At 45.1% G+C, this 27,930-nt stretch overlaps 1 protein-coding gene and 1 pseudogene across 1 annotated transcript in view; one reads left to right on the forward strand and one right to left on the reverse strand.

The window, feature by feature from the left end:
* TMOD2 (tropomodulin 2) overlaps window positions 1–27,930 on the reverse strand; it is a 75,530-nt gene that overhangs the window by 8,692 nt on the left and 38,908 nt on the right. The window contains exons 7-8 of the mRNA XM_006168744.3: window positions 25,264–25,371; window positions 4,834–4,977 (exon numbers count right to left, since the gene is read on the reverse strand). Of these exons, the coding sequence (XP_006168806.1) occupies window positions 4,834–4,977; window positions 25,264–25,371 (252 nt within the window). The remainder of the gene's footprint in view (window positions 1–4,833; window positions 4,978–25,263; window positions 25,372–27,930) is intronic.
* LOC102480848 (DDB1- and CUL4-associated factor 13 pseudogene) lies at window positions 12,304–13,633 on the forward strand (annotated as a pseudogene).

Here is a 27,930-nt window from a genome sequence, read left to right on the forward strand (position 1 = left end):
AAAAAAAAAAAAAAAAAAGAAAAAGAAAAAAAAAAAAAAGAAAAAAAAAAAAAAAAGAACTGAGCCAAGGTTGAGGCTGCCCTCCGTACCTATAGCTTGCGCCCCAGGAGAGGGCCACAGTGGTGCGTTTGAGTGCTTGAGTCGGGCAATGCGCAGCGTCAACGCAATGGTCACGTTACCCCAACAGACACATTCCCAGGTTCCCGGGTCCCTCCTTGGCAAGCAGCTGGCTGTTTTCTCAGTAGTCTAAATTTTGCTCAGCACTCTTATTGTTGCTTTGTTTTCCAATAAAAGGCAAATCCATACTTAGTGCTCCTTGATTTGAACACTCTATTTATACAGATGTCAACTGTGATTTCATAAGGGGTTTTTCTCTATTGTGTACCGAATCTCGGGTGATAATTTGGCAAAGGAGTAAAACAGAAACGACGTCCCCTTTTATACAAACCAGGCATATAATCTGGTGTGGAAAAATAGAAAGCATGAATAATAGAATGATTGATAGGCTTTATTTTTGGCTTGTGTCATGGGGAGGAGCGGCATGCCAACAGTTATATAAAGGATTTAGAAGTTGAAGAAAATTCTATCGGGAAGGGGGCATATGAAAGAAAGGGAAAAGTAACGTAGCATGCATGGGCCTTGTTTCTTTCTCAGCTAGGATTTTTCTTTTTATTTTCTTCCTTTTTCTTTTTCCTTCTTTCTGTTTTGAGGCCTTCTATATTACATAAACTGGACAAAAAAATGCACATCACTTTTTTTCTTTTATAATGTGGATGTATTTAAATCGGTAAATACAAAGGGAAAAATAAAACAAAAAGGTTAATCAGCTATGTTTTCAAATCACCTTCTTTCCTTTTTTTTTTTTTTTTAGGGTTTTCAAATCCCCTTCTTTCCTTTTTTTTTTTTTTTTGAGAGGTTTTTGCTATAGGGCGCATGCGCTCGCCAGACAGAGAGAGACAGAGAGACAGAAAGCGAGAAATCACCCCCCAGGGGCATGGCCACACCGCAATCCCTTCTCCTCCATTCTTCTTTCGGGATCTTAGGCATGCACGCACACGCGCCCGGCATGAGTTTAAGCCACCAGGTCTGGGACGTGAACCGCGGTCGACTACATGGGAGTCCAGCGACATAGCCATTACGCTAACTGCTGGTCCCTCTTTCCTTTTTTAATAAAGTGACCTTTTTTATTAACTCCAAGTTATTTAGCAGTTGTGCATCTGTTTTATTCATTGACCCGTAGACTGTAACCTCAGTTATGCACGTTCTTCAGTATGCACCACTGATGGTTCTTCTCACGGGGGCTCCTGATCAGACCACTTCCCAGGTATCTGAAGCCTAGCCACAGAAGGCCGCCCCCAGCACCCTCCACCCCCCGCTTCCCTACTGCCTCCCCGCCAGTGCGGCTGTAGATGCCAGGTGCTAGGCTGGTCTAGGTGTCTGGGCCTGCCCAAGGGCACTCTTAGAGATCATTTTATGACAAACCCGTCACTATATGGATGAGGAAACTGAGGTTACAGTCTATGGGTCAATGACCAAAATTTGCATGTAAGACAAGTTTTGACTCTGAATTTCCTCATTCTTGGAGTAAGCAAATACTTTTTTCCAATCGCTGTAAAAAATTTTAATCTTCCTCTTTGTCACCAGTGAGTAAACAAGTCATTCCAGGAGCATATCGAGGACTAAAGTTAGAAAATTTTGCAAATCCATTCTTAGATGACTGAGGAGGGATAAAGAGGTTGATGTAGAGGGGATTTAAAAGAGCCAGTTCAAAGAGCAAGTTCAGATTTTGTATTTAATGGTTTGTCTCATATGCATTTTTGGGGGGGAGGAGAGTATTTTTGCTATAGGGCATGTGCACTTGCCAGAAAGACAGAAGGACAGAGACCGAAAGCGAGAAATCACCCCCCAGGGGGATGGCCACACCACAATCCCTTCTCCTTCATTCTCCTTTTGGGATCTTGGGCACGCATGCACACATGCCCAGCGTGAGTTTAAGCCACCAGGTCCAGGACTTGAACCACGGTCAACTACATGGGAGTCCAGCGATGTAGCCATTACACCAACTGCTGGCCCCTCATATGCATATTTTTAAAAGCAGCTTTGTTCTACATTTTTAGGATTCTAGCTCATTCACGAGGTGTGGGGTTGCCAGATTTGGCAAGTCAAACTACAGGACACTGAATTAAGTTTGACTTTCAGAGAAACACAATTTTCAGTATCAGGAGGTCCCATACAATATTTATGGGACCTCCCGATAATAAAGAATTATGCACTGTTTATCTGAAAGTCAAATTTAACTGTATTTTATCCAGCAACAGTAAGTAGGTAGTATCTTGTAAGGGTCCAGGAAACGTGTGTCTGTGACACAACTTTAGAGATGGCGCTTCTCAATGGCCTTAATTAATGCGAAAATCTGAATATACTTTGGAACAAGGTATGCACTTCTGTCTTCGACGGCCTGGGAATACCTTTTAGGAGCCCACTGAACATCACCCTGATGCTAGTCTATTTCACAGCTATCCCTGAGCTACAACTTTCTTCACTCCTTCTCTATTTCTCTAGCTTACTTCCCAACCACCCCCCCACACACACCATATGCAACCCCCTACCCCTGTTTTTTTTTGCCATAGGGTGCTTACACTCACCAGGGAGAGACAGAGAGAGAGGAAAGTGAGAAATGACCTCTCATGGGGATGGCCTCGCTACAATCCCTTCTCCGTTCTCCTCTTCGGATTGTGGGCACGCACAGGCGCCCAGCATGATTTTCAAGCTGCCAAGTCTAGGACTTGAACTGTGGTCGACCATGTGTGATCCAAGACCCTAACTAGCATACCACCTGCTGGTCCCAGATGCTTTTTATCTTTTTAATTACATATTTATTTGTTGTGATTTTTAACCTGCTGGGTCTGGGCCTTGAATCGTGGTCAGCCATATGAGAATCCAGCACCTTAACCACCACGCCACCTGCTGTCCTCTAAGATGCATTTTTTTTTAACTTAACGCAGCAGGATGCACAGCACTGAGCTTCCCTGGTGTGCGGGAACACATGTGGTGCATGCCCAAGGTGCCCTCTGCACTTCTGCAGTGGGGGAAGCTGTTTTGGTGCTGCATCCCTTGTGGAGGAGAGTCACCGCCAAACCATCTTTCTGGTGGGGTTTTCTTCCTCCTCTGGCAACAGGTGTTGGGGTCCAGGGCCAGAAGGCCTGCCCTGAAACAGTCAGCTTGTGCTGGTCAGCAGAGAGGGAGCGCAGAAGCTCCGTGAGAACTCCCCGGGGCCTCCAGGCTTACGCAGTGGTCCTGGGTGTGACTCCAGGGCTTTATCAGATCTGAGAGTCTGGACCAGGGCACAGCCTAGATGCCGTCCCCAGATGTGTAATATTCCTGGATAGTCATTGCCCCGAACGTCCCTTCCCCTGGGACTCAGGAATGGCCACCCCAGAAGCCTCCCTGGTCCCTCTCTTTCTGGTTCACTCCAGAGCCCTTTCTTCTCCTGACACGTATCTCGATCCCTCAGACTCGCTGATCCCCACCGCTCACATGTCCCTGTAGCCACAGGAGCAAGGTGCCGCCTCACACTGATGGCTGAGAGTTGCCATCGGTGGCAGGAGCCAGCTGAAGCCACAAAGCAACTGAAGGAACGCAGGCTGGTGCTGGTAGAAGGAAGTCTCAGGAGCCAGCAGGTGAAGTGGTGGTTAAGGTGCTGGACTCTCACAGAGCTGACCACAGTTCAAGTCCCAGGCCTGGCAGCTTGAAAATCACACCGGGTACATGTGCGTGTGTGCCCAAAGTTCTGAGAGGACAGTGTTAGGGAAGAGATTGTGCTGTATCTGTCTTCCCGGGGTCAGGGGTGGGGGTGATTTCTCACTATCCACCCTCCCTCTCTCTTTCTCTCTCTGACTTTCTCTGGCAAGCACATACATCCTATGGCAAAACTTAAAATATTGGGGGGGGAAAAAAAAAGAAGTTTCCAAGGTGCAGGAAGCGGTGGCTCTGGGAAGAAGCACTTATGTCTTAGTGGGAACCTGGGAAGGCTGTGGCAGAGTCGAGATGTGACAGTGCTGTGGGTGCGGCCTGCTGCTCTAAGCCAGGCCATCCTCTAGAGCCCTGGCTCCTCGACACAGGCTCTCTATGGCCTGCAGCAGACTACAGGATCCCGGGTCTGCTCTCCAGGCTCGCGGCATCTCCAGCCGAGGACACGGAGCTGTAGCCCTGGGTGTGGCTGCCTGCTTTCCCCTGCTAGCCACAGTCCCGGTGAGAGAGAAGAGCACGGCAGGGACAGGCCTGGGCTGAGACTGGGCTAAGATGCAGCTGCCAACACCTCTGCCACCGCCTCCTCGCTTCCCCTGGTGCCTAACAGCCTAGGGCTGGGGGCTAGCGGCTCTTGCTGTCTCAGTCTGACCCACTGTGTGCTGCTTAATGCTAACATGTGCCCTTCCAGGGCCAGATGCACTTAGACCTTACAGGTGGTGCCAGCAGTTGGTTAGTGATTAAGGTGCTGGACTCCAACGTGGTTGACTATGGTTCGAGTCCAGGACCCCGTGGATTGAAACTCACGTCAGGCACATGTGTGTGCATGCCCAAGATCCTGAGAGGAGAATGGAGAAGGGACTGTAGCATGGCCATCCCCCCTGAAGGGTGATTTCTCACTTTCTGTCTCTCTGTCTCTCCAGTGAGCACACGTGCACTCTAGCAAAAATCTCTCCAAAGAAAGAAAGAATTTATAGGAAATCCAGAACACCACCCACGTCCTACACAGGGCTTGGTCTGCGGACCCACACCTGGCCACTTCCCCCCACCATGTGCCCTGAGTTGGCTTTGCCAGCTCTCCCTTACCTGGTTGTCGATCTTAATCTCCGTCAAGGTGTCATTTTCTCTCAGGGCCTCAACCAGGGCCAGAATCCCAGTTCCAGTGATAAAGTTGGACTCTATGTTTAGACTTTTCAAGGTCTTGTTTACTTTCAGCATATCTGCAAAAGCCTTTTTATGAAAAAAAGAAATGACCAACCATTAGGGTTTCTAAAGATTGATTTACTGAGCTCTTCACACCAAATGAAATACAGATATTCTCACAGGACATAAAGAAAACCTTCAAGGCTGGCCCTGTGTAGGGCAGTAGGTAAAGCCCTGTATGGGGGGGGGGGCAGATCTCACATGACCAACCACAGTTCAAATCCTTGCCCCGGTGGCTTGAGCAACATGCCAGGCCCATGTATGTGCGTTCCCCAAATCTTGATGGGATGGAGAAAATAACTGTAGCATGGCCATGCCCCTCAGGGGTGCTTTCTCTCTGTGTCTCTGGCAACTTCATTAAATTATACTTTGCCTCCTAGAAACAAACAAACAAAAATTTATGACTGCAATAAAAATGGTTTAGTCTAGCAGTCCAGACTTAACCATTATAAAAACTTTACCAAAAGTTGCTTGTTTGTTTTGTTTTAGATTTTTGCCATAGAGTTTGTGCGCTCACCAGAGAGAGAGACAGAGAGGGAAAGCGAGAATCAGTCCCAGAGGGGAGGGCCACACCACCATCCCTTCCCCTTCATTCTCCTCTCAGGATTTTGAGTGTGCATGCACACACGCCCAGTGTGTTTTTCAAGCTGCTGGGTCTGGGACTCAAACCAAAGAGTTGGCTGTGTGGGATCAAGCGCCTTAACCATCATGCCACCTGCTGGCCCAAAAAAGATATTTTTTAAAGATAAAAAGAATGACTGTTTCCTGCAAATAAGGACATCAATAACAAAAAGAAGGTGCAACAGGTGGCATAGTGGTTAAGGCACTGGACTCCCACAAGGCTGACTGCAGTCTGAGTCCTGGACTCGGTGGCTTGAAACTCACACCAGGCACATGTGCATGTATGCCCAAGATCCTGAGAGGAGAATGAAGGAAAAGAGACGACAGCACGGTCATCTCCCTGGGGGGTGATTTCTCACCTTCTCTCTCTCTGTCTCTCTCTGTGTCTCCAGCGAGCGCTTATGCCTTATAGCGAAAATCTCTCTCAAAAAAAAAAAAGAAAAAAAAAGAAAAGAAAAATCCACTCCTATTGGTTACCATTACTAATTTTTTTGAGAAAAGACACTTAAGAAGAATTATTTCTTCAGAGAGACAGTGAGAGACAATGGATTTTTATGCCACTACCCACCCCCAAGCTCCGCCAGTCCAGCTCGCAGGTATGGGCGTGTACAGGGAGGTCTCAGGACATGAACCTGGAACCTTCCCATATGACTCCAGCATTGCAGAGCTGCCCATTGTTGCACAACTGCTAGTCCTGAAAAAAGACACTTTCATATGAGAAAAAAAGTAGCAAGAACATAATCTCAGATTTGTCTTGTTTTTTCCCCTTTACTATATAAACGGAGTTAAACATTATCATCGATTAGCATGTGAGCACTACTTATTTAGTTGTACTATTTTGGGTCATCCATAAATCATAATTCCTTATGGAACAAAAGTCACTAGAATGGCAAACCCAGTGGAGACTTCTAGTTTGAGACAGCCGTCTGCACGTGTGCACACACACACACGCACACACACACACCTGCTTGCTCCCCTTTACTCCCAGAGGGTCCCATCAGCAGGAAAAGACTAGAACAATTACAGTGCGAGAAAACAAAACAACACGAAAGGCCCTTATCCTGAGGAATTACTGAGATACAGAAAATAAAAGGGTTGATTAGTGGAGAAATTAGCACAAAGCAAGTTGTTGCCGGACTTGGGAGAAGGAGGTCCCATCTGGGGCATGTCATTAAAGAACTGCTCTAGAAAAGGTGGGCCAGCCAGAGTGAGGGAGAGCACCACCCCTCCTTGTAGCTTCTGGAAAAAGAGCAGCTGCTGGCTCCACTGTCAAGGAAAAGCCTTCCAGGAAGGGAGAAGTGAGTGCGGGTGCTGTGATCTGAGAGCGACACTGCAGAGCCCAGGCGCCCCCAGACCTGTGCACCAGGTTCGGTGCAGGAGGAAGTGCGGGAAGGCCAGGAGTGACATCTGGGGGAGAGTTCCAGGACGCCTAGATACAAAGCTGTGATACTCACGTCCCATATATTAGCATAGTATTTACACACAACCCAGCCCACACTCTCGTACGCTTTTTTAAGAGAGATTTTGCTATAGGCTTTTAATAGTCTCTAGATTACTTAACATACGCAACACGATGGGAATGCTGTGCAAATAGTTCCCATACTATATTTCCAAAGTTTGTATCTTTTACTGCTCTTTTAAAAAATGTTTCTGGTGTACATATAGTCTATGCATATCTTTGTGGGCCACAGAATTTTTTTTTCAGGTTTTTGCTCCAGGATGAGTGTGATTGCGAGAAAGATAGAGAGAGAAAGTGAGAAATCACCCCCTGGAGGGGATGGCCATGCCATAATCCTTTCTTCTGTATTCTCTTCACGATTTGGGGCACACATGCACATGCACATACCACATTTTACAAACCTCTGGGTCCAGGACTCGAACCGTGGAGTTGGCCATGTGGTATCCAGCACTTTAACCACCATGTCACCTGCTGTCTCTCAAAATGATTTTTTAAGAATAATTATTTATGGGGGCTAACAGGTAGGCATAGTAGTTAAGGCAGCTGGACTTCCACATGGCTGACCGTTGTCTGAGTCCCAGGCCTGGCAGCTTGCTTTCCCACTTTCTTTCTCTCTCCCTGTCTCTCCCTGGTCAACTTCAAAAATAAATAAATAAAGGGACTGGCAGTTAGTGTAATGGCTATGTCACTGGACTCCCATATAGTCAACTGTGGTTCAAGTCCCAGACCTGGCGGTTTAAACTCACACTGGGCGCGTGTGTATGCGTGCCTAAGATCCCGAGAGGAGAATGAAGGAGAAGGGATTGCAGTGTGGCCATTCCTCCTGGGCGGGGGTGTGTGTGTGTGATTTCTCGATTTCTATCTCTCTGTCTCTTTCCGTCTTTCTGGCAAGCGCACGCGCCCTATAGCAAAAACCTCTCCAAAAATTTTTTTAAAAATAAATTAAAAAATAAAATAATAATAATGAATAAAATAAAATTAAATAATTTTTTAAAACCTATTTATTTAATGTTATTTATTATTTTTTAAAAATTTGCTATAGGGCATGTGTGTTCACCAGAGAAAAAGAAAGAGAGAAAAAGGAAAAGTGAGAAAGTGAGCTGCCAGGTCTAGGACTTGAACCATGGTCTGCCATGTGGGAGTCCATTGCCTTAACCACCAAACCACATGGCCCCCCAGAATGATTTTTTTTTTTAAGGCATGTGGTGTATAATAATCAAATCAAAGATCTATTCATCTTCTTCAACAATGAATATTACATTATATTGTACATATTTATTAATAGTCCTACTAGCTATTTAATTTTATGTATCATTATTATTGTTATTATTATTTAATTTGACCAGAGATAAACAGAGAGAAAAAGAAAATAGAAAGCAAGTCGCCAGGTCCAGGACTTGAACCATGGTCAGTCATGTGGGAGTCCAGTACCTTAACAACCATGTCACTTGTTAGCCCCACTACTAATTTTAAAAAGAGGAATAAGGTGGGCCAGCCTGTAGCACAGTGGTTAAGGGCTGTATAGTGCAAGCCAGATCCCATGTGGCTGACCATGGTTCAGGTCCCAGCCCCCGCATTTTGTAACACATACTGTGTGCGTGTGTGTATATGTCCCAAACCCCAACAGGACAGAGGAATGGAGGAAAGGGATTGTAGTGTGATTGTACTCCACTAAGGACTGCTTTCTCCCTTGTCCTCTCTGCCTCTCTCTGGCAAATGTATGCACCTTCCAGCAAAACACAACACAACAAAACAGAAAACAGAAAAGAAATGGAAAATATAAGAAAACCATTAAGAAATATGAAAGAAAGATGCAGGGATTCAATAGTCATTTAAGAGAAGTTCCAGAAGGACAGCAAGAGAGAGAGAGAGAGAGAGAGAGAGAGAGAGAGAATAGAAGGAAAGAAATGATCAAACAATGAACAGGGAAAAAAATCTCCCAGAACTGCAGAAAGTTACTTATAAGTCTTTATCTGGTAGAAACCATGAGATGTTCTGCAGAATAAAGACTCATAAATGAACAGACAAATGATATTTCAGAACTCCAAGGAAAAGAGAGAGAGAGAGTCTTAAAAGTTTCTAGCAAGAAAAAATAAGTTACCTACAAAGGAACATGAATCAGATCAGCATTGGTCACTAGACTATAAGGCTCAGGAGAAGAGATTTATATTTATGTAGACATATCATTATAAATGCTGCTAACAGGTTTTACATTTCTGGAATCAGCTATATATAAAACTTAAATTATAACTATATCAGGTGTATAAAGCTCACATGTCTGCACATAATGGAACACTTACAATTTGGAGGTGAAAGAGGAAAGAGGTTAAGAAAACAGGATGAGTATAGGATTACCCTCACCTTTATAACAGAGAGTTGAAAATTACCTAAGATAATAAATCAAAACTATAAACGTCTGTGTATTAGTGCTTTCTATCCTAGCTGCACATTAAAATGACCTGGAGCTTTTGAAAAATACAAGTGCTTGGGCCCCAGTCGATGAATTAAATCAGAATCTCTGAGGCTGTGGCATGGCCATCTACATTTTTTAAAAGCTTGGGGCTAGAAGGTGAAGTACTGGTAGCATGCTGCTCTGTGAGACTACACATGAGAAGACCTCCCTGAACAGGCCAGGTATACGTGTGCCCATGATCTGGGCTGGAAGAAGTTGGGGGCGATCATGGTGCAGAGGCCCTATCTCTCTCTCTGTCCCTCTTGTTTATAGAAGAAATAAATAGACACACATTAAAAAACAAACAAACAAACAAAAAACAAAACAACCTCCAAGGAACCAGCAGATGGCATAGTGGTTACATTGGTGGACTCCACATGGCCGACCATGGTTTGAGTCCCAGACCCAGTGGCTTGAAACTCACACCAGGCACATGTGCATGTGTACCCAAGATCCTAAAAGGAGAACAGAGAAGGGACTGCAGTGTGGCCATCCCCCATCGGGGGTAACTTCTCGCTTTCTGTCTCTCTGGCAAGCACTTGTGCCCTATAGCAAAAATCAAGAATCTCTCAAAACACCACCACCACCTACAAATAATGTTATGTCAGGATTGTCACTTGAATTAAAGTCATTAAAGACAACAACTAAAAGAATGAAAAACTGTAATAGTGATTGCTGCTGGAGAGTAGAGCAAGAAAGCTCTGAACTATTTAAACCGCTTTCACAGAGAAGACAGGGAGAAGGAAGACGAGGAGGAATCCAACATGGGAGTAGACCGATTTTCTCAGTCTTGGCACGACTGACATTTGGGCCAGAAACTTCTGTGGTACAAGGCTGTCCTGTGTATTGTAGAATGATTGGCAGTATCTCTGGCCTCTGAGACCCACTAAATACCAATGGCACTCCTCCTAGTCACGACAACCCAAAATATCTCCAAACACTCACAAATGTCCCTGGGAGAGCAAAGCTGCTCTGGGTTGAGACAAGAATAACCCTGGGTATCAAGCAGGCAGTTGCCTGAACTGCAAAGAAACTCAAGCATTTGGAATGACATTATTGTACACCAAGTAAATTAAAATGTAATTATTTGGTGTTAGGTTTTTCATTAAAATTAAATGTCCACAATTTAATTGGAGCATCTGAGAGGAATGTATTAGGGGTTTCCTTTTGGATACTCAAAGCTTTGAGATTTACTTTCGTTATTAGAATAACAAAATGTCAGAGCAATTAGGCCTTTATGAAAAGTTGCAGGACCTCTTGGCAAGTAGCCAGGATCTTGCCAATTTCTTTTAAACTTGAGAAAACACTTTTCTCATACTGAACAAAACAAGGGAGACCCAGCCAAACATAATCCTGGGCTGAAGGCCCAAGTTCATTTCAGTTCAACAAATATGTGAGCATCTAATACATGTGCTGGGGATAGTAACATTACTAACACAAAGAGTACATTTCTTAAATGTTATATAGAGTAGAAATAGGTTTTTAAAGAGAAAGTTTTGCTTTATGTATTTTTTAAGAATTATTTGATTTTTAGGGAACCAGCAGTTAGCGTAATGGCTATGTCGCTGGACTCCCACATAGTCGACCGCAGTTCGCATCCCGGACCCGGTGGCTTAAAACTCACACCAGGTGCGTGCCCAAGATCCCGAGAGGAGAATGGAGGAGAAGGGATTGCGGCGTGACCATCCCCTCTGGGGGGTGATTTCTCACTTTCTGTCTCTCTGTTTCTCTCTGTCTGTCTGGCAAGCGCACGCGCCCTATAGTGAAAATCTCTCAAAAAAAAAAAAAGAATTATTTTTTATTTATTCATTAATTTTTAAAAGAATTATTTTATTTAACTTTTTAATTTATTCATTTATTTTAATTTGACTAGAGAGGGATAGAGTGAGAGAGTGAGAGAGTGAGAGAGAGAGGGAGAGAGAGAGAAAGTGAGAAAGCAAGCTGCCAGGTCTAGAACTCAAACCACGGTTGGCCACATGGGAGTCCAGCGCCCTCAACCACCTCAACCACACCACCTGCCAGCTCCTATTCATTTATTTTAATTTGATCAGAGAGAGACTCAGAGAAAGAGAGAAGGAAAGTAAGAAAGCAAGCCACCAGGTCCAGGATTCAAATGTAGTCGGCCATGTGGAAGTGTCCAGTGCTTTACCAACACACCACCTGCTGGTCCCACTTCCTGTATTTTTTAATTTTGCAGGTCCACTCGCCAAAGAGGCAGAGAGACAGAAAGCAAGAAATCATCCCCCAGGAAGTGGAAGGAAGCCACTAGGTCCGGGACTTGACCCCCCGGGGGAATGGCCATGCTGCAATCCCTTTTTCTTCATTCTCCTCTCAGGATTTTGGGCATGTGTGCACATGCACCGGGCATAAATTTCAAGCCTCTGGGTCTGGGACTTGAACCATGGTCAACTAGGTTGGAGTCCAGTGCCTTAACCACTATACCACCTGCTGGCCCCATGCTTTCTGCATTTTAAAGGAATGTGCAGAAATGCAATCTTCTGAACTGTCAGAATGAGAGCCACGAGAAACATGTGACCATTGAAAATAGCTTGTCTGAACTGAGATGTGCTGTAAGTAAAAACATTTAGGATTCTCTCTCCCTTATGCTTTGGAGTTCTCTGTCTCAGTGGTTAGAAAAACATGTTGGGTGCACATGTGCCCAAAATCCTGATAGGGAGGAGAAATGGAGGCACCACAATCCCCCACTGGGTAAGGAAATGTAAAAAGTCTCCTTTCGGAATGACGATCTTTAGAAATAGCAGTGAAAGCATATTTTGAAAACTTGACCCATATAGGGAAAGGCAGGACTAGATCCCCCAAGATGAAGGTGAAAATGTTGAGCCAGAACCTGTACAACTATGCCCCTGAAACCAAGCTGGACTTACAGAGAGTTCCAAGAAACTATGATCCTACCTTAAATCCTTTCGAGGTCCCTCGAGGATATGTAAGAGCTTTAAACGCTACCAAACTGGAGCGGGTGTTTGCAAAACCATCCCTTGCTTCCCTGGATGGTCACCGATATGGAGTCAACTGCTTGGCAAAGCATCCAAAGAGCCTGTCTGCTGTCCTCTCTGGTGCATGTGATGGAGAGGTTGGAACCTGGAACCTAACTAAGCGAAAATGTACGCGTACAATACAAGCACATGAAGGTTTTGTGCGAGGAATATGTACTCGCTTTCGTGGGACTTCTTTTTTTACAGTTGGGGATGACAAAACTGTGAAGCAGTGGGAAATGGCTGGACCAGGCTATGGAGAAGAGGAAGAACCCTTGCATACTATATTAGGAAAGACACTGTATACTGGAATCGATCATCACTGGAAAGAAGCTGTTTTTGCCACATGTGGACAGCAAGCAGACATTTGGGATGAACAAAGGACCGATCCTATCTGTTCAATGACCTGGGGATTTGACAGTATAAGTAGTGTTAAATTTAACCCGATTGAGATGTTTCTCTTGGGAAGTTGTGCTTCTGACCGGAATATAGTACTATATGATATGAGGCAATCTACTCCTCTGAAAAAGGTTATCTTAGATATGAGAACAAATACAATCTGTTGGAACCCTATGGATGCTTTCATTTTTACTGCAGCAAATGAAGATGACAACTTACGTGCTTTTGATATGCGTGCACTGGACACACCCTTAATGGTCCATATGGATCATGTATCTGCAGTGCTTGATGTGGATTACTCTCCCACTGGAAAAGAGTTTGTGTCAGCTAGTTTTGATAAATCTATTCGCATCTTTCCTTTGGACAAAAGTCGAAGCAGAGAAGTCTACCACACAAAGCGAATGCATGTAATCCGTGTAAAATGACTTCTGACAGCAAGTATATTCTGTGTGGACCAGATGACATGAACATTCGTCTGTGGAAAGCTAATGCTTCTGAAAAACTGGGGGTGCTTACATCGGGAAAAAGCAGCCAAGGGTTATAACCAGAAGCTGAAGGAGAAATTTCAACACCATCCTCAAATAAAACGTATTGCTCGTCACCGACATCTACCAAAATCGATCTACAGCCAGATTCAGGAAGAGCGCATCATGAGAAGCTCGTCGACGAAAGGAAGTGAATCGTCGTAAACACCGCAAGCCTGGGTCTGTGCCAATTGTGTCAGAGAACAAGAAGCACATAGTGGCAGTTGGGAAATAATATTAGGTATTCCCACCAATCTTGATGTATAATTACTTGTTTGATTTTCGAACTTTACAAATAAAAATACTGGCTTTGGTTTAATAGCAAAAAAAAAAAAAGAAAAGAAAAGAAAAGAAAACTCTGCCCATATAAACAAATGAATGAGTGAACACCCACACATAATCTGCATACATTCATTCTATAGATTGTACTGTGTCATACCAAAGAAATTATTTTTTAAAGAGTTATCTTATTTACTTATTATTTTTCGCATGAGTTTTTTTTCCCCCATAGGGCACGTGCGTGCCAGTAAGACAGAGAGACAGAAAGTGAGAAATCACCCCCTGGGGGGATGGCCACGCCACAATCCCTTCTCCTCCATTCTCCTCTCGGGATCTTGGGCACGCACGCACACGCGCCCGGCATGAGTTTAAGCCACTGAGTACAGGACTCAAACTGCGGCTGACTACATGGGAGTCAAGTGACATAGCCATTATGCCAACTGCTGGTCCCCACATGAGTTTTGCCAGAGAAAGATAGAAAGGGGGGACAGAGAGAGAGAGAGAGAGAGAGAAAGGAAGCCGCTAGGTCCAGGACTCAAACTGTGGTCAGCCATGTGGGAGTCTAGCACCTTAACCACCACACCACCTGTCACCCCCCACCAAAGAAATTATTTTTTTAAAAGCAAATTACAAAAGAGTCCAAATGTGCCTTAAAACATGTGACGAAGGAGTTAACAAGACTTTGGAATCTGTCCTGATAACATGGATGCCTGTAAATCAGAGACGAGGGACCAACACTGGAGGAGTTCTCTGAAGAAGCCATTGAACAGGCAGACCCAGAAAACATGGTGGAAAAGGAATATAAGGCTGTGAACAATTCAAATTATGGCTGGAGAGCTCTGAGACTATTAGCATGAAGAAGCCCTCCTTTCTTCCAGCCAACCAACCAGCAGTTTAAAAACTTGTCAGAGCATCTTGAAATAAAGCTAGCCCAGGAATTACCACCTCCTTCTGAAGAAATAAAAACCGGTGAGGATGAAGATGAGGAGGATAAGCATGCTTTACTGAAGGGAAATCAAAGTCCGCACGTTCAGAGAGACAGACCTGTAATGGGGGAACAAATAGAGGAATGTGCTAACAAGCAGGGGGAACCATGGAAAATTCTGGCTCCCTACGTGGAAAGGAAGGACTCAGAAATTAGGCCGATCGAGTGCGACAGGGAAGACGTGAAGATGAGAGCAAAGCCGCTCCTGGTGGCCTGGCGAGATCAGGAGGGAGCACGTGCCACGCCGGAGACTGATCAGGGCACTGAGTAGGTCGGGACTAAGTGACCTTGTAGAAGGCCTAACTGATGGTGATAAGACAAATAATTAGCTGCTGCTTTTTTTTTTTTTTTTTTTTTTTATTAAAACTGTGATAAGATTTTGTTACCAAGCAGCATTTGACAAGAGGTCCACTGGTCTTGGTAAACAATAAACATTTTTGTAACACACAAAAAAATGTTACCACGAAATCCACCTTCCGGCACAGTGCTCATGGCGTGGTAGATATTCAACACATAGCTGCTGTGTTAAAACAGAATCGAAGACATGATTATATGGATTGTTTTAGTTCATTCAGCAGTCACCTATCTGACCTAGAATAAGCTGGATTGTTTACCAGCGAAGTAGGATTCATACCTTGAGCTCTCTTTGCCCTACTTCTTTGAGACTCAGCTGCTGGTCCAGCTGGGTTTCATACACATCTTGTGACCGATCCCTTACCTCGTGAAATTACCTTCCACCCAGAGCCATTCTAGAGGTATATAACCCTCTCCCATGTCAACATCCCAAGAGCAGAGACACTCAATCACTGTACGAGCTCTGGTGAGTCTGCGAATAGACCTTTCACTATAATCTTCAACGACCTATGCAGCTTCCGGACCGCTGCCTTGAAGACAGAAAGTCTGTGCTGATCTTACAGGGGATCTATGTACCCTCTGATCTTAATGTAGATAACCTACGCCTTTATTTCCTGACAGTAGGGCCCTCTCTGCCTAGCGGTCAGCAGAGCGTTCTGTCCTCCTTATTTAAGTACATAAACTCACCTTTCCCTGTTGGACCTCCGTGTGTGTTCTTCGGAGTCAGTAAATATTACATGCAAGCCCTCTCAGTACAAGTGCATAGCTGGCAGGATGACAGAGATGCCCTGTTGTAATGACTACAGCAGAAACTGAGGGAAGGGTGATGTTGCTGGGGGAAATACCAGGGTGGACACCCATCTCGGGATGGTACAAGATAGCTAGTCTTTTAGACAGTTGGAAACCACCACATGAGTCCAAGGATGCCTCCCAAACACTTGGAGGACACAGTAGATGAGAAGGGAAATCTTCAGAAAGCAAAGCAAAGCAAAACTTTTGCTGCTGTGGTCGACTGGCCACTTGTTTGTGCTCTGCGCTTAGCAATCTAGCAGGAGTCAGGCACTTGCGCAGAAGCACAGCACCTAAGGGGAGAGCTTCAGCTAGAGTGAGAGGCTTGCAACACTCAGGCTGAGACTAGGGACTTGCTCGACGGCGCCTAGAACAAACGACTAAACAGTTACAGGGATTAGCCTGCTGCTCTGCAAAGGCAAAAGTGCAGAAAGAGCCACTGGCACAAATCCATGCTGTTGTGGCACAGGCAGACTGGGATCCCCCCAGAGCAGGACCCCACTGAGAACCTGGGTTCCTTGAAATAAGAAGATTCCATTGAGGTCATAGAAGAGGGTGATGAAAGCTTCATCCTGCCACAGGCTTCAACCTGCTAGACCTGGGATCATGCAAAAATGAAAGCCCACACAGCCACGACCCAAGGAATTGATCCAGAGTTCACTGCCCTCTACGATCAATACAGACGATGGCCCATAGACATCGGCTGAGTTGGTGGGGTTGGCAGCTGATGACAGAGGATGTGAACGTGTGCTGCAGAGGCTTCGGTGTTTAGGGACACAGATGCAAATGGAATCTTTCTGTCAGGTGAATGTGGAAGATGTCTTCCATAACTAGTCACCTTCACTGAAACAGCACATTCACAGTCTCCGTGGATGATGACGAAGCCTCTTTACTGGTGGCCCCAGGGGGGGCGGGGAATCTACTTTCCTCTGTCCCCACATGGAGAACCAGAGGAGAATCACGGAAATGTATTCGGAAGCTAGGATGCAGAGTGCAGCTACACTCCACCCCAAGGGGCCAGGGGATGTGGAATGCACTGCTGCTATGAGGATGGGGATTACAGTCAGCCCCTTCCTCCTGTTATGGTACCCTTGTCTCAGTTCTTGCCCCCATGGTGGCTGATCACAGTCACTAAGATGCCACGGTGATTGCTGACCTAGGGAGACTGAAATATCACGAATAGAAAGAGGGAATTTGAAAGGCGAGAGATGAGACTAAGGAACTAAAGAAACAAAAACAAAGGCATAAGGCCATGGGACCAGCTAAGGACACCTGCTAGCAGGGCACAGCTGATAAAGACGGGAGTGGGTCCTGCAAGATAGACAAACAACCAAATCTGGCTTTAGTATGGAAATAACTTCATTAAAACAAAACAAAACAAAACAGTTTTGGCTAAAGTCTGAGAAGAAACCCAAAGTATGAGTGCTGAAATGGACCCAAGTAATGCTAGCAAGCACAGCCCCCCCCCCCCCAACCCCCCCGGTCTATGCTGTGTGATGGCTCCACTTACTGAGGAGATGAATACATGGTCCCTAGTGCTCCCCCTATTGAAGAGCAGACCCACCTTGCTGGGCATGGTCGGCAGCATAGTGGGGAGGGGGACACATCTTGGGGAATATACAAACCTCCTCCACGGATTGGAGGCCACATGTGGAACTTGCAATACACTGGACATCAAAAAACGTGAGGAGTTCTTGCCTTAGTAGACATAGGAGTGGAATGTGTGCTCATTTATGGGAACCCTACTAATTCTAAGGGCCTCTACCTGCTACTGATGGACATGGGGGAATATCACAAAGGTGTGGTGGGTGGCCACATGCTGGGTATTGAATGACTCCCTCCCTGGCCATATAAGGGTTATATTTCCCCCATATATGAATATATACTAGGATTTGATATGCTCCAAGGTTTGCGTTTACAGGGCCAGAGAATTCAGACAACATGTAAGAGCTGTAAAGGCTGAGGTATATGGGCATACAAAAGATCCTCTGCTTGTCTTCCCCAATCCCCACTGGGGTATGGCAGTCAAGCAATACAACTGCCAGGCAGACACAAGGAAACAAGAGAAAGAGAATAAGAATTAGCCAAAGTAAACATTAGATGCCCTGCTCACCACCCAAACAACTCTGCATTGTGGCCAGTGCAAAAACCCAATGGTACTTGCAGAATGATAGTAGATTACAGAGCACTGAATAAGGTAGTGCCTCCCCTCCACATGGCTGTTCCCATCATTGCTGATGTCTTTGACGGGTTTGGGTTGCAATTGGGTATATATCACTCTGTTGCCAATTTAGCTAATGTCTTTTCTAGTATTGAGGTTCAATGCTAGATCAATAGCATGTGTTGATATCAATGTCTAATACCGATAGACTGCCAAGACCAATTTGCTTTCTCCTGGCAGTTACCAATGGGCATTCACCACTTGGCTGCAGGGATATGCCCAGTCTGACTCTGTATCATGGAATAATTGCCCAAGACTTAGCAAAATGGAATAAGCTGAATACTGTGTCCCATATTTGATTTCACCGATGATACTATGTTAACTTTTGACTCTCTTCCAGACCTGGAACAAACTGCCCTACAGGTAGTTCAACACCTACAAGACTGGGTGTGGACCATAAACCAGAAGAAATAGCAAGGACCTGGCTTATCTTGTTAAATTCTTGAGGATTGTGTGGTTGGGTAAGACAAAGATGAAGCTGTTATTGATAAAATCCAAGCCTTTCTCTACCCAACTACCTATAAGCAACTGCAAGAATTTCAGGGATTATAGGGTTATTGACAGGTATTTGTACCCCATTTAGCTCAACTATATCCTTTATATAAGGTGAATAAAAAAGGGGTCCAGGACCAGCAGATGGCAAAATGGTTACATTGCTGGACATGGTCAACTGCAGTTCGAGTCCCAGACCTGGCAACTTAAAACATGTGTGTCCAAAATCTAGAGAGGAGAATAGAGGAGAAGGGACTGTGGCATGGCCATCCTCCCTGGAGGGTGATTTCTCTCTCTCTCTCTTCCTCTCTCTCTCTCTCTCTCTGTGTCTCTCCAGTGAGACATGCACCCTATAGCAAAAATCTTGCTAAAAAACATGAGTGGTATAATGGAATTCTGTAGGAGAGCGCCCATAGACATTGCATCCAAAAGCATCACTGGTGCTCTACAGGCACTGGGCACTTTAAATCAGTCCCTCCCCTGTAAACTGGATGTTAATGTCACCGAGGAAGGATTACCGGGGGCTCTGGCAGTGGTAGAGGAAAACTTGACTCTCCACTGGGTTCTGGTCACAAATTTGGAAGCAGGCTTAGGCCTGATGTAGTCCTATGTGAACAGCAGGTAAATGCCATATACCAAGCTTGGTGGTAACAGAGCCCATAATGAGACAAGCTTCAGCATAAGATGGGTGGTTCTCCTCATTACAGGGTAGACACATGATTCATCCCACAACCCAAGGGGCTCAGCTACTCAGATAACGACCTTTGCTAAATGAGGGGGTACCTGCACAATGCAGTAAGTTTTCTACCAGTCCCTTGAGCCATGAACTGCAGTGGCTTTTAGGGCCTTTGACTTCCATCAACTCCTCCAATAGACCCCCCTACACTTACCCCATATTCCATTTACGACAGATGCCCACAGGGCTACATGATCCAGGGTATACTACATCTGCCAGGGCAGCCTTCCCTTTCTCCCGCCCCTGTGACAAGCTGTAGCACATCAGCTGTCCATGGACACCATCTGGATGGAGGGCAGCAAGGGGTAGTCAGTGGACAAAATGGAGAGCTGTACAGATTGTGGCTGCTAAGAAAAGGGGGCCCTAAGCTATACACAGACAGCTGGGCAGTCTTCGAAAGGCTTACATGTGGCATCCACAGTGGCACCAACGGGAATGCAACATTATGAAGAAAAGTTGGCGGGGGAGAGACATTTGTCAAGACATGCTATTAACAAGACTAACACCATAATTATTATGTGTCTGGCCACTCACTGCTTCAAAGTCCCAGCACTGATGAGGCAGATGTACCAGCTTGCCTGTGATGGCTGGAAGAAGCCCACGCTGAAGATGTCGTAGAGTGGCTTCACCAGAAAATGAAGCAGGCTGGGAAGAAAACTTTATGGGACACTACAAAGGAATTTCCCCGAAGTACTTGGACATTATAACAATTTTTAGTGAATACCCTGTGTGTTCAGAACACCAGCCCCAATTACCGATTGAACAGAGTCACATCATTAACCTGACGGCAAATAGGCTACCTCAGATCTCTCTCTCTCTTCAGAAGATGCCTGTTTTGCTTTGACCTGTGTGAACACCATCATGGGTATTCTACAAGCCAGCAGACCACTCCGAGCTCCACAGTCCAGGGACAACTGCTACAATGGTTTGCAGCAAACAGTTGGGGTGCTAGGAGTCATAGAAAGTGATCAAGGAATGCACTTCATCAGACACCAGGTAAAACTATGGGATGGACGGATGCATGGGGACTGGTGCCTTCACCTCCCTCACAACAGAGGGAGCTGGCCTGATAGACGGCTATAACAGGATGCTGGAGGAAGCCCTGGAGACAACAACTCTCTCCCTGGGGGTGGACCACACATCAGTATGAAGCTTTCCGTGTCTGGGGAACCAGCAGTTAGCGTAATGGCTATGTCACTGGACTCCCACGTAGTCGACCGTGGTTCACGTCCCAGACCCAGTGGCATAGAACTCACGCCGGGCGCGTGTGCGTGCGTGCCCAAGATCCCGAGAGGAGAATGGAGGAGAAGGGATTGCGGCGTGACCATCCCCCCTGGGGGGGGTGATTTCTCACTTTCTGTCTCTATGTCTCTGACTGTCTGGCGAGCGCACACGCCCTATAGCGAAAACCTCTCCAAAAAAAAGAAAAAAGCTTTCCGTGTCCGGAATGAGAGGCCTGACGAGCTAGCCCAGCCCTAGCCACTCCCATGTGGCTGCATGTTTATACCCAGGAAGCCACACTGCCATTGCTGCTGGGGGAGAGAGGAACTTGCTGTTGCCAGACCCTCGAGACATAGAACCATGGGTTACTAACCCACACTGGTCCTGGGGTGTTCAGCCTGAACCCCATTGGTGCTCTCTCCAGCCATATTGGAGGAAGGACTAACCCACAACCTTGACATCTGCCCCCAAATTATGGGCAAATGGACCAACACTACAAAATGCCAGAACCCTGGCTCAGACCTTGTTGCTAAGGGCACATTGAGAATCACCATGTGGCAGTTTAGGAACCCTCTTCTTTTCTTTTTTTTTTGGAGAGGTTTTTGCTATAAGGTGCATGTACTCACCAGAAGGACAGAGAGAGACAGAGAGAGAGAAAGCAAGAAGTCATCCCCCAGGGGGGAGGGCCAGGTCACAATCCCTTCTCCTCCATTCTCCTCTTGGGATGTTGGGCACACACACACACGCGCCCAGCATGAGTTTAAGCCACTGGGTCCAAGACTTGAACCGCGGTCGACTACATGGGAGTCCAGCAACATAGCCATTTTGCCAACTGCTGGTCCCCAGGAGTCCTCTTGCTTTCTATGGAGTGGGTCGGAGGGCCCCTGGGCCTGATAGGGCATGGTATCTCTGACCTGGAGGGTTTTCCCCAAGTGTTACTTCATTGTCTGAAGGTAGAAATGTTGCCTACATACTGCCTGACAATAGAGATTTTTTTTTTACTTTACTCCTGTCACCAAAATATCTGTCTTACCCTTAAACTTAGGCTCAGGGAATATGTTCCTACAATGGGCTGATATCCTCATTCAAATACACAGGAGTCTGCCTGCTGGGTGTGCCCTGGGTTCCTGTTGTCAGCAGCGTCTGGAATGCCATAGAGGATGTACCTCGCCAATCGCTCTGAACGGGCCTTCTTGGCTGACTAGAAAACTACTGGGGATGCTCACCATGAACTGATGAGTCTGGCTGAGACCAAAAAGCATGCCTTTTAACTACTGCAGGAGCAGGTCAAGACTGCACCTGTCCTAGGGTATGCAGTGTGGGATGGCTCAGGATGGTTAATGGCCATCCAGATAGAGATCAGAGAACATGCAACTCATTGTTATGAACACCTAAATGGCACCTGCACCGAGATCCCTCAGGATGTGGGATGGACGCCTTTAGTTATAGTTTGCGTATCCAAACTATGACTACGGGTATGGCAGAACCCCAACCTAACTGCTGGAGCACATTCCGTGCTTGTGGGCCTGTGGTGCCCATGGATGGCCCTACTTACCATGTAACCGGACAGGTCAATGTACCTGGGGGTAGCCTCACATAGCAGACCCTCTAACAGGGTCCTGTTTTCTGACAGACAACGGGTTAAATAAACCCCCTGGTGGTTCTGCCCATTGTCAATATTTTCTTCACAAACTGGTAACATTTTTGTAGAAGAGGCTATAGAAGCTCTTGCTAATCTTATACTAATGCTCTTAATCATCCAGATATTCCATCTCCCTGTTGAATGATGGTTACACCAACGGGTAAAGTAGTGTGGCAAAAGAGAACGGCTTAGGACACGCGTACTGACGCTTAGGGTGGCACCTGGGCTATCTCGAATACTGAATGTTGTGTCTACATCCCTGAAAGGTCTGCAGAACTTCAGGCCTCGGGTACTGAAATCAACCACATCTCTAAAACAGCTGGAGGCCCCTTCTCTACCTGGTTTGGTTCCCTTAGCTCCTTCTGGAAGAAATGCTTCATTGGAATCAATGTAGGAATCCTTTTACTGTTGCTTGGAAATATTCGTTGTCCTTGTGTGTGTGAGACATGAATGCAATGTTTGACTCCAACAGCCACTCCGGGAACGTGGCAGGAGACTAACGACGCACGAGCCCTGAGAGGGTGGGTGAAGAGTCAGTGCCGGGGCAGAGTGCGGTGGGCTCCACACATCCAGCTCTCTCTGCCCTGCTTCTTCGAGATCCAGCTGCTGGTCTGGTCAGACCACCTTGTGACCACATCTTGTGACCACTCTCACTTCACAGAATTAGCTCGGGGCCGGGCTGTTCAGGAGGTATGTGCACCTTCCCATGTGAACATCACAAGGTCAGGGGCCCTATAGTAACGTACAAGCTCTGGTGACTCTGCTAATCGATGACCTGACCTCTTATTATAACCTTGAACAATCGATGTAGAACCCCGACCCCTGCCTGGGACACGAAGTCTGTGCTGACCTGATAGGTGATGTAGGTACTCTAGTCTTCACATGTGTAAGCTAGGCCCATACTCCCTGAGGGTAGTCCATTCTCCGCCTGTCCTGGTGACGTAAGTAAGCAAACGCATGCCTCCCCTGGCTGGATGTTCTGGTACATTCTTTGGAAGCAGTAAATAGGGGCAAGCCCTCTCAGATTTGGGGCTCCCCCAGTCCAAGTCTAGTAGTACTGTCAATGGACTGTAAACTATCCCCATGCCTGCAGTTTGACATTTCTTTATTCATTTACATACAAAGTGTACTAGGAATATTTTTGCTTTACTGAAACAAATCTTTGAAAGGGCAGAGAAAATACAAAATCATCTGCAGATACAAGAATCCTTGAACTGCTAATTTCACTTGACTAATGATCTAGTTCTAGTATTCTTCTACTTTAATGATGGGTTTCAAATTCAAACCTGCTTTCAGCCTATGACTTTGATATGTAAGAGCTGCTGGTGGAAATACCGACTTTGTAGCTTAGTCTCTCTTTCATACTAGCACTTATTTCAAGTTTGCTATGGTCACCCTGGAAATACTCTCCATTGCTGGGAAGTTGCAGGTCATGACCATTCATTCATTTAACAATTACTTTTCTGGGACCAGCAGTTAGCGTAATGGCTATGTCACTGGACTCCCATGTAGTCGACTGTGGTTCGAGTCCCGGACCCGGTGGCTTAAACTCACGCCGGGCACGTGTGCATGCATGCCCAAGATCCCAAGAGGAGAATGGAAGAGAAGGGATTGCGGCATGGCCTTCCCCCCTGGGGGGTGATTTCTTGCTTTCTGTCTCTCTGTCGAGCACACAAGCCCTATAGCAAAAACCTTTCAAAAAAAAAAAAAAAAAAAAAAAAAAAAAAAAAAAAAAAAAAAAAATCATTTTCAAACCTCTGCTCTGTGCCAGCACTGGGACGTAGTTATTACTTTCATGTGATCTGCTTTAATGCTGTTTTAGATCTTCCAAAAAAGCCATGTTACTTTAAATCAAACCATCCAGTCAAGACAACTTTAGTTTTTCTAGCTTGATTCAGGGGCTGAACCTGAGATGCAGAACCATAGCTTAATGCCCAGGCTCCCAATAAGTGACACATTTTAGCAAATGTCAGCGAGGCGTCATGTGTAAACACAGCGTAGCTATGGCCAAGCATCCTGATTGTAGAACCAGGAAGACCTGGTGGGGAATTTGGGCTCTGCCATTGACTGGCGATGTTATCTAGGACAATTTGCTGAACTTTTCTGAGCCTCGGTGTGCTCATTTGTCAAAATGGGAACTAGCAACATATATCTCTAACGTCACAGTGAGGATTAGGTGAGAGGATGCATGCAAGGCACAGAGATCAAAACCGACATTTACTAACTTCTTAAGAAATTAGCCACCTACAGGAGAAAAAGTGAATCGACTATTAAAAAGAGGAATGGCACTGCCTGTGATGATGGCAGCCGTATTTACTCCAGTCAAAGGAATTCCTTCTTTGGCTGAATTACCTAAAATGCACAGAACAAACAGAGCCTTTGATTGGCTTTTTAACACCTCATATTATGGTTAACAGAGTGTCAGGGGACCAGCAGATGGCGTGGTGGTTAGGGCACTGGATTCCCACATAGCTGACCACAGCTTGATTCCCAGACCTGGCGGCTTGCTTTCTCATTTTCCCTCTCTGTCTCTGTCTGTGTCTCTCTGGTCAAATTACAAAATAGTAATAATAATAAATAAAATAATTCTTTTTAAAAAAGTATCAAAAAAGTTTCAAGATTCAGTTGTTTATAATATTTTCAACACATATTAATCTATCCCAAAGGTTAAAATGAAATATATTGGGTTGTTGGAAAAGTCATGACACATTTTTGCATAGAAAAACATACCAAAATATATCATGAGTTTTCTAATGACCCAATACTTTAAAATATATTAATAAATGCCAAGTTCCTGTAGGATTTGGAGGTCACACTCTCCAGTGACTGCAGCAGAATATTACTGTAGATGAAAAAAAATGCAGAAAATTTGTATTAAGAACAGAACAAATCCTAAGTATTTATTTAGCTAAATGCCAGAATTACTTGTTTCATTCTCTGAAAAGTATGATACACACAAAATTCTAGTGAATTCAAAGCCCCTGATAGTTGGGTTCTTAAGGTTTTCTGTCTCACGATAGCTATAATTTTGCTTATTCACTGTACAGATCATAAATTTATCAGATCCCAAAATTGATCATCCAAATAAAATAGAGTCTCTAGTGAATTGAGTAACTTCATATGATATTTCCAAGAATTTTACTCACAATGGCTACAGGGTCATTACTGCGGGTTGCAGCCAAGCTGAACTTCTTTACATGTGTGTTGGTCTCCAGAGCTTTTGCAAATTCCTTCAGGGTTGGAATTGGAATGTTCTAAGACAAAAGATAGAGTTGATGAGCCATTCTAGATACACCCACCACAAGTCAAGCCCCCACAACCTTAAATATCATACATATGTAGGTGGCTAATTACATGATGTTCCCTCTTAAAGAAGTTTCTTATACATCCTCCATCAACCAAGCTAGCCTGAGGTAATAACACCACTCCATGTTCAATAAGGGAATCTAACACAATGGTACATTCTGGTATCACTCCCCCCCCCATGAAGAAATTATTCATACACTATGCATATATTTTCCCTTTTTTCTCTATTCTAGCTAGATTGGTCTATTTGCCACTGTTTTTTGTTTGCTTTTGTTTTCATTTTTGCTCAAAGCTGCATGTACTTTCCAGAGACAGACAGGGAAAGTGAGAAAGCACCCTTAAGGGGGATGATCACACCACAATCCCTTCTCCTCCATTTTCCTCTCAGGATTTTGGGCACACGTGCACATGCACCTGGCAAGTTTTTCAAGCCATCTGATCTTGAACTTGAATCACACTATTGGCCATGTGAGATTTAGCTGCCTTAACCACCACCAGCTGGCCCGCTATTCTTTAAATATACCACGGTCTCTCTCGCTCTCTGCTATGCCTTTAGATATGCTTTTTTCTTCACCAAGAAATTTGTCATTTTCTCTGATAAATTCTAACTTTTCTTTTAATACCCAGCTGAAATATCTCCTTTGTTTATTGGTTCTCTTGGGCAGCATTAAAAATTTCCTTCCTTGCAATTCCATAACATTTTCATGCTTATTGTATGTAATTATGTGTTATGTGTCTTTTTCCCTAATAAAGTTTTTCAGAATTAAAAACTAAATTCATCCTTTTTTTTTTTTTTTGAGAGGTTTTCGCTATAGGGCTCATGCGTTCGCCAGACAGACAGAGACAGAAAGCGAGAAATCACCCCCCCAGGGAGGATGGCCACGCCGCAATCCCTTCTCCTCCATTCTCCTCTTGAGATCTTGGGCACGCATGCACATGCGCCCAGCGTGAGTTTTAAGCCACCAGGTCTGGGACGCAAACCACGATCAACTATGTGGGAGTCCAGCGACATAGCCATTATGCTAACTGCTGGTTCCCAAAACTAAATTCATCTTTGTACTCTCCCTTCTTTGCACAATAATGACCACTAGGGAAGGAGACATCAGACACAGCTACAAGTGGGCACAAGTCCCTGTGACCTTAGCAACTTAACCTCTTTAATCCTCACTAAGGATTAGATAATAAATCTCAAATATTTAGTAAAAGATGTGACACATAGTGAGTACTCAATAAAAGAATGAACAAAATAGAATAAAAGAATGACTGTAGGGACCAGCAGTTAGTGCAATGGCTATGTCGCTGGACTCTCATGTAGTCAACTGCGGTTCGAGTCCTGGACCCAGCAGCTTAAACTCATGCTGGGTGCATGTGCGTGCGTGCCCAAGATCCCAAGAGGAGAATGGAGGAGAAGGGATTGTGGCGTGGCCATCCCCCTGAGGAGTGATTTCTCCCTTTCTGTCTCTCTGTCTCTCTCTGTCTTTCTGGTCAGCACACGTGCCATATAGCAAAAACCTCTCCAAAAAAAGAAAAAAAAAAAAAAAGAATGAATGTATACAAATGCTCAAAACATGGGGCCAGCAGGTGGCATAACGGTTAAAGCGCTGGACACTCCCCACATGGCCAACCACAGTTCAAGTCCTGGACCTAGTGGTTTGCTTTCTTATTCTCTCTCCGCTATGTTGCTCTCTGGTCAAATTAAAATAAATGAATTAATAAATAAAATAAAATAAACAAATAATTCATGTTTTAGAAATAATTATTTTATTTAACTTTATTTATTTTTTAAAAATTTGACCAGGGAAGGACAGAGCGAGCGAGTGAGTGAGCGAGAAAGAGAGAGAGTCAGAAAGCAAGCTGCCAGCTCCAGAACTCAAACTGTGGTCAGCCATGTGGGAGTCCAGCATCATTAACCACCACACCACCTGCTGGCCCCATAATTCATTCTTTTTGAAAGAAAAAAATAATAAAAATAATGATCAAAACAGGCCACAGGACATGTTTACACATGCACACGCATGCTCTGAGTGACATGATTTATCACTAGACAGAATACAGTGGAAGTGACAATGTGTAACTTTAGAGACCAGATCACAAAACATACTGTGGCTTCCTGCTTGTTTTATCGGTCTCTCTGGGAGCACCCGCTCTGGGAGAAACCAGCTGTCAGGATGCAGACATTCATGAGCGCCCTATGGAGCGGCTCATGTGGTGAGAAATTAAGGTCTCTCATAACAGCCAGATGAGTGCACCATCCTGAGAGTAAATCCTTCCGGCCCAGCTAAGCCTGATATTGAGCCCTGACTGACAGCTTCACTCCAGCCTCACTGGAGACCCTGAGCCACAACCCCCAGCTAAGCCTCTCTCAGATTGCTGGCAGCCAGAAACTGTGTAAAGTAATAAATATACACGTGGGCTAGATGATGGCACGGTGATAACACGACTGATCCGTATGGGACGAGTTCTGAGTTCATGTCCTCCCGGGGTGTGCCAGCATCTGTATGAGTCTG

Source organism: Tupaia chinensis, unplaced genomic scaffold, assembly GCF_000334495.1.
Source record: "Tupaia chinensis unplaced genomic scaffold, TupChi_1.0 Scaffold146140_1, whole genome shotgun sequence".
Lineage (NCBI taxonomy): Eukaryota > Metazoa > Chordata > Mammalia > Scandentia > Tupaiidae > Tupaia > Tupaia belangeri.